This window comes from Poecilia formosa, unplaced genomic scaffold, assembly GCF_000485575.1.
Source record: "Poecilia formosa unplaced genomic scaffold, Poecilia_formosa-5.1.2 Scaffold80, whole genome shotgun sequence".
Taxonomy (NCBI): Eukaryota; Metazoa; Chordata; class Actinopteri; order Cyprinodontiformes; family Poeciliidae; genus Poecilia; species Poecilia formosa.
The window spans coordinates 304,467-312,332 of NW_006800019.1; the positions used below are offsets into that span (position 1 = coordinate 304,467).

At 40.1% G+C, this 7,866-nt stretch overlaps 1 protein-coding gene across 4 annotated transcripts in view; it reads right to left on the reverse strand.

The window, feature by feature from the left end:
* Positions 1-5,279, reverse strand: part of hoxc4a (homeobox C4a) — a 13,293-nt gene extending 8,014 nt beyond the window's left edge. For 2 of the 4 annotated variants that reach the window (XR_001662692.1, XR_001662691.1), the window contains exons 1-2: positions 3,929-5,275; positions 2,995-3,390 (exon numbers count right to left, since the gene is read on the reverse strand). Coding sequence is in view for 2 of the 4 variants with exons in the window: in XM_007556547.2 (XP_007556609.1) it covers positions 3,017-3,390; positions 3,929-4,367 (813 nt within the window). In the remaining 2 variants the exon portion in view is untranslated. Of the gene's footprint in view, positions 1-2,090; positions 3,391-3,928 lie in introns of those variants that run through there. The other 2 variants (XM_016673685.1, XM_007556547.2) reach the window with 2 other exon arrangements.
* Positions 5,280-7,866: the final 2,587 nt, after the last annotated feature.

Consider the following 7,866-nt stretch of genomic DNA (forward strand, 5'->3'; position numbering starts at 1 on the left):
AGAGAGAGAGAGAGAGAGAGAGAGAGAGAGAGAGAGAGAGATTCAGTTGATACACACAAGCATTGACTTATTTCAGAGTAATTTAATGTTAGCGTTAAATATTCAAGTATTTGTGGAGGTCTCATTGAAAAGTTTCCAAGGAGTTTTTGTGTTAAAAGAGAAAGACAACACTTGAAGGTCCTCGTTCAAAAACTAATCACAGTGACCAAGTGTCCCAGTACTGTCAGAGACGCCTATAATTGGCAGCTTGATTTTGGACACCGGAGCCAACCTGGGAGCAGAAGTCACATGAGCGCAGCAAATGACACTATTTATAGCCGCAGCACCTTTTTATGAGACCTCAGAGAACGCCACTAATCACCGTAGTAAAAATATTCATCGAGTTCGTCAAATTTGAAGCGCAATTGCAAGACATAATCTCAAGTGGTTATTTTATATTGCTATAAATAATGGATAACGTCACTGTGTGTATTTGTGCAATAACTCGCTCACTAAGAAGATTCCCGCCAGATTGAGGGGAAAACGCAGATTTTCGAAGTGCTGCAGCTCCGCTGGACGCACAGAGGAGCGCGGTCCGAGAGTTTAACACTGTCCGGTGTCACGGTGCTTAACAAAGGGAGCAACACATGCAGTGATGCCCCGCCGCAGGCCCCTTCTATACAGCCGCAACCCAGAAAAAACCACAAAGAAAGCCGAGGCCAAGGGAGGACCGGCGAGGGCGCACACAGAAGGTACACGCATAGAAAGTGAGTCAGGTCACAGGGTTGGAGAGGTCGGCCATCCAGACTGAAATGAGCCTAATGGAACAGAAAATGTGTCCTCAAGATGAACTCGGCCTTCTCCCATTTCGCCCCCCAAACTTCAATGAAGCACCTTTTCAAGCCCCGCGACATGGAGGCGACAGGGCCGAGAAAAGGGGCTGGAGGGATGCTGCGACTGCGGAGAGCACATTAATTTTTCTAATCTGTCCAACAACATAAAGGCTCCTCGATTCATTTTTCAGCGCCGCCTCACCACCATTCTACTGCCTTCTGCAAAAGCCATGTCTCAACAGCATATTTTAACATGCTTGTGTTTGTACTATATAAGTAAAAAAAACAACAACAAAAAAACAAAACAAGAAACCCAATATTAAAGGGTCCAAACGCACAATTGCGCATGCTTCAGAGTTATTCTGGCTGATAACACACAACATTTGATGCTATCAAAAACTGGCTATCATCACAGCTGTTTTCCAGGACATTATACAGAGCTCCGTGGTGCAAGATTGATGATGGAAAATACCTCTTCCCTTTGTGTTGTTGTGCCTCCCACTACGCAAGGCATTTTATACGACCTATTCATGCCACAGTTTCAATAATCTATCAAATGCTTGGGCTTCTTTGGGTCTGAGTCATGCTCAAACTACATTTATCTAAAAGAAAAAAAAACAGCAAACAAATAAACAAACCAATGCAATTAAAAAAATATATATATAAAAGAGTAAAGAAAATTAAATGTTAAACCTAAGTAGCTGCAAACAGTTCTAAAGTCTATTTTTCCTGAGACTGCAGGGTTTAATTCCGCATGTATTTTGCTGCTACACAGAGGCACATGTACATGCAGAAGTAAAAGACACAAGAAACCATTAACACTCCTCCCCATGCAGGCCAGACTCTGACAACAAAGGTCAGCATCTTCGCTGTGATATATCTCACGCCACACCATGCATTAACACTGAATCTGCGTTCAGTTCACATTTTAGTTAAATTTTCATTTATTTCATTCTGTGAAAACTCAGTCACATGGCACAGTGGAGCAATATATATATAAAAAAAGGAAAGCAGGGTGACTGCGTGTGTGTTTGCTACAAAATAGCTATATTACAAGCGTCTATCAATTCTAACATAGTACAAATGCAAGTTCTAAATTAAAAGCATGCATTTTGGTTTCGAAGTCGAAAGTGGGGTTAGTTTTGGTAGCACTGACAGAAAGCAGTGCAGACGTGGGCTGGATGGGGCCCTCAGTAGCTTGTCTGCAGCGCTAATTGAATGCCCTTCAGACTGATGAGGTTGCACGAAATGCAAGGAGCAAACTACTTATTTCTTTTCCATATTTTTTTTTTTTTTGAAACAGCTTCATTCTATTACAAGGAAGGCTGGGCACAAACACACAAGCACACATACACACACACACGCGCACACACACACTCAGACGCACACAGACGTCCTGTCTTTTCATGTTGCTAATTTAAGGGCGCAGGGGGAAAAAAGAAGTCAGAAAACAGTGGTCCTGTTGAGTATTTACACATCTGTACAGTTTTTAAACATCCTCCTATAGCAGACCTCGTCTTAGCAAAAATGAACGTCGAGCATACGTATGTAAAACTAGTAGACACTCACCGTTTTTATTGACCAATATGATTAGCACAAGTACACTAAACTCCGTTTATTGCATTTCACAATAGTCTGCTTTGTAACGGTCTAAACACAACATCAACACCACAAATAATAATAATAATTAAAAAGAAAAACAAAGAACTAAAAATGCAGATCAAAATCCCGTTTCTGAAATACACGAGGTAAATTCACACATTGTTGTTATTCTAAACATACATGTTCAGAACCAATGCTGTGTTCAAGCTTTTTTTTTAATATACCAAAATAATTATTATTATTATAGTGATATCCTTCCAGTGTTGTTTGAAATAAATAGATTGTGCATTTTACCTTGGGCAGCTGGGCAAAAAATTGGCCCACAATAACATTTCGATAAAATGTATATTTTTTTTTCTAGTTTCACTCCTTCATTTTAATAAAAAAAACACCAGGATAACTGAACTTCAAATAAATTAAACCCTGTCTCACGTAAAAAATAAACCATCGGTATTCGCAGTAATCCATGCTATATAACATGCATTTTTTTTATATAACTTTGGACTTAAAGGAAACCGCACAAGATAGCTACGAAAACAAAATATATCATTGTTCTATAAATAACAAGTTCTCCGTGTACCCCAGCTGGATGGTTCGTGGTTTTATAACCTGGTAATATCCTCGCCATGCTGTGCTCCTGTGAGTTCGTCGGGGGCCCCAGTGCTGGTGGCCGAGACAGCGGCGACTCCGCCGGCCGCAGAGCCTGTGTTGGACCCGGAGGAGGAGGACGAGGAAGAGGAGGAGGATCTCACTTTGGTGTTCGGCAGCCTGTGATCCTTTTTCCATTTCATCCTGCGGTTCTGAAACCAGATTTTAATCTGCCGCTCGGAGAGCACCAGGGTGTGCGCGATCTCAATGCGCCTCCGTCGGGTTAAATACCGGTTATAGTGGAATTCCTTCTCCAATTCCAAGACCTGCTGCCGGGTGTAAGCTGTTCTAGACCGCTTTGGCTCCGTCCCATTGTAACCAGAGTTCACTGGGAGGAAAAAAAAAAGGGAGATGTGGAGAGAAAGGGTAGAAGGAGAAGGGAGAAAAAAAGGAGGGGGTAAACAAAGTGAGATATGGCTCAGAAAGATTTATTAGACATGAATGTTTAGCTGTTTGAGGAAATTTAAATGGGAAGTTAAGAACTTCGCGTAATGAGAGGACACTCACACCCAACCATGATCTAAATTATTAATGCAAGATCACAAAGCTCAGATTTTTTTTTTTACCCTTCTCTTCTCTTATTCATTTCTCCCCTCCTCTCTCTCTATCGCGCAATACATAACAGCAGAAGCCACATGGTGATACGGCTGCCCTGAGTGTACCTCGGCTATAAAATTTATGGTGGGTGTAATTACCAATGCCGAGTCGTAAATCCGCCTCAATTGTGCCATTTCAAAGGCTTCCCTGCTATCGGAGCAGGGGCTGGCAACGAGATGGGAGTCAGAGGGGCTTGATAAAGGGAGGGAAGAAGGGGAGAGAGGAGCGTGAGTAGAGCAGGGGGAACATAAACACCACAAGTTGCCTACCAGTGCTGACGTGAATTTTCTTCATCCACGGGTAGACCACGGGCTGTTTGGAGGAGACTGTGCTGTTGGGATGCTCCGGGGTGGCTTGGTTGCAGGCGGAGGCTGCGGCCGGCGGGGTGGCGGGGGACATGGACAACTGTGGGGTCTCACATGACGCAGGCTGGCCCTTTCCCGTCAGCAGGTGCGCGGAGTGGGGTATTCCGTGTCCCCGCGGCGTGTCGGGCTCGGGGATGCTTGCACAGTTATACTGGCGCTCTTGGTAGCTCGCCCGCGGAGGAGGGTATAACTCCTGGTGGTGATGCTGGTAGCCAGTGTCCCTTGCGCGGCTGTAATATTCTGGACTGTGCTCGGGGATGTAGTTGTTTTGCGAATATTCCTCGCATGGAGGAAATTTCGGATCAATGTAGTTAGACTCCATCAAATACGAGCTCATGATCATTAATTTCTGGAGTGGAAAATAATTTTTCTAGCTTTGTCGTTTTTCTGCTCCATAAAGCCCTCCTACTTGCGAGCAGCCCTGTAAAGTTACTTTAACCACGTGACCCAGTGGCCCAATAGCAGAGGAAGAGGTAGTTCCCGGATAAGGAACCAGAGGTATTTAGCATACCTACAGTCGCCATTGTGGGCACAAAGCGCTCTCTCTCTCTCACTGTCCGCTCGTGTCTCTTTATCCCTCCTTCTTCCCTCATCTTCCCCCTGCCTCCCTCTCTCTGGTTTTGTTACCAAGGTAATTGATCTTGGGGACAAAACTAGTAGCTGCTGACCAAGGAAAAAAAATAAAATAAAACAGGCAAAATCCATGGCTACCAATTATTCAAAGGGACAATGGTTGGCCAAGGATAAAGAACAACAATAGAAAACCAATCATTTTATTAGCTTGCACACTTTGCATAAAGGTTATTTGCAAATTAATGAAGGCACTTCTTTTTTTTTATCAGTATTAGTTCAGCTGGCAAACTGACAAACCGACATTACAGCTGATAGCTGGACCTTTCTGAAAATAAAAACAATTCATTTCACTTTCTAATTAGTTGTTCCCTGAAAGAACATGCCTTGACCATGTTTTATTTGTTTTGACATTTCGTAGTAATCCTTTACTTAAGATCAAGACCAAATCTAACCTCTGAGCTTCCATACATGCAAATGCCTTTAATAACATATAACACTCACTCTGAAAGTTTCAGGAGGTTAAATTTAAGACGTTTATAGATCATCTTAAAGAACTGCAAGATGTGACTGAAAACTGTCATGATATAAGTGTGTCATATCAGTCATATCAGTAGTTATTGATTTTTTTTGTTATTGATTTTTTTTTGTCTTAAATATTGCCAAACTGACAGTGTGATTTTTCCTGTTTTATCCCATTTTCACTCCACGTCATTGTTATTGTTATTGTTATTTTTATTGTTATTATTAGGCATATGAGGCATGGTGGCAAAACCTTAAACTGCTGATGCGCAAGGTAGTCAACAGGTTGTTGCTAGGAAACTAAATGGTGAGTGAGATAGTTGATGCACCAACATTGCTCGACTGGCCCTGATAGGTTGAGCCAACTGTGGGATCTCAGATGGTGCAGGCTAAAGCCTAACCTCTGCCTACATCACCCAGAAGGGTTTGCGGTTCTGGATGGAAGTTAGGTGAAACATTTTTTCAGACTTATCTATTGATATTAACCACATATGTATCGTGATATATATATTGTTGTCGATTTATTGTCCAACCCTACTATTATGATTACAATTTTAGAGATAAGTGAACTTCAAAAATATCTTCACTAATAATGCAGCTAGCTCACAGCTTAAATTGAACCTAGATAAAAATTTAAGCATGCTCTTTTACACGTGTTACTTAGCTTCAGCGCCTTCAATCAGCGCATTTACACTTCATTAAGGTTACTGTTGTCGGGTCTTAGTCAACTACTAAAAATTTATAGAAAATATTAGGCAGTGGCGGATAATTAAAACTGAATTGTTGTGTTTTATTTCAAAAGAAATGTTATTAATTCAGTACACGCAGAAGATCTAATCAAGTGTTTGGATTTATGTGAATTCCAACAGGATTCATTACTGCACGGGATCAAGACATTTGTGTTTTGGTCAGAGGTTAATGGTAATGTCCAAATGTGTCAGACAAACACATAATAAAAAAACAAGTAAGAGAAACAAAATACCAACAAAAAAGACCCAATGAACTGTAATTCACAACCCTGTACTGCTACTCTTTGTAAAAATGTTTACATTAAAATGTAGATTTGAGACTTCTTAAGACCTTTCTGATTCCCTGCTAAATGTTGTAAGGCTGGAACATATACTGAGTAACTATGGATCTCAAACGCAACTCAGCTGCTTCAGAATCTGGGTTGAAATCTGTCAAAAGTTACTTTCCTGTCACAGTGTTGTACCAATGCCAACGCACCAGTTTGAATCTTGAACCTGTTGTGGAGTCATCAACCGTAAAACACATTCAGTAGACTTACCATTCTTTGTATCTGAAATCTGCTTTTAAAAATATTTATTTCTTGTGCAATTCATAGTTTATTATCCAGCTGTGTTTTTATCATCAGTGTACATTTGTTATATGCCTCTGGATAGAGTCTTTAATGATATTAAGAATTAGAAGAACTTCCAAGAGTCACTTAAAGTGATTTAAATACAGATATTTAATAGGTTTGTGGTTCAGTCTGTAACACAACACAGGAGATGTGAGATGCTCAGGAGATGTGGTTTAATTCTCAAAGCAGACCAACCGTGGAGCAAGGTAAGAGCGCCAATGAAGATACAGCCTAAAGAAAAGCAAAAAAACAACCTTCACTTTTACATTATTTTTCTATAATCTTAAACCAAACAATTATACTTTCATGAAAGATAATGAAAAAGCAAAATTTTTCAATATAATCCTAGTAAGATGAACATAGAAAAAATTCATACATCAGAAATCATTTGCTGCTGGACAAAAATAAAATTCAGATCAATCAACTACAGAAAACACAAAAGCGGATCTACACATGGATAGCAAATGCTGTGCACACTACCAGTGTTTACAATAAAGAGTCATGGCAATCATGCTCTATTGTATGTCTTTTAAAATAGGAGAACCTGTTTCAGTAAGTTCTGCTTCCTAAGGATGCAACAAGCACTTCATTAAAACAATTTTGCAAAATATATAACTCATTTAGCAAAGCATGTTTCTAATCACAAAGCTGGGGTCAATCTTAGTCGCACACCTGACAGTTTTTAAAATCACAAATATCATAAAGCCACAAAACATGGAGGTCTGAAAGACGCAATAAAATAATTCCAAAACAAAAATAAACAACAACAAAAAAAAAAATTAAAATTCTGCATGAACTAGAGATGACTATTTAGTTAAGCTACATGTGGTTCTTCAGGTCAGACAGTTGCAATCAGAAGAAGTGACTAATACCTTAAAACCTGTCTAAATAGTCTTCTTAACCCCATGTTAATGTATCTTTTTACTTCATTCTTCATTTTGACTTCATTCATGTGCTACTTACTGCACATGATGGGAATAATAAAAGCACAGCCATGCAGTAGCTCATTTACCTGCATCCTTGATAACAGTTAAGACAAAACACCACAACGTGCCACAGCTCATCACTAGACTGCTGAGGGGGGTTGTTAAATAACATTACATCCCTTAAAATATACACAGCGGTTAGCTCAAATAGCAAAATTATATTTAATTCTTTGATTTCAACTATCCAAATGTTTACGACTACAAGGCAATATTTCATCTCAGCTGTTACTATGCTAATCCTGGCTAGAGCCCTGACCATGAGTTACATGACTTGTGGTTGACTTTTATGTTGTAAGCTGATGCTGTAAGGCTGCCTCAACTTGGCTTCCCATTCTTCTCTCATCTCTTCAAACATGCTACTTCTCCACATGCCCTAACCAAACCTAATATAATAATAATAA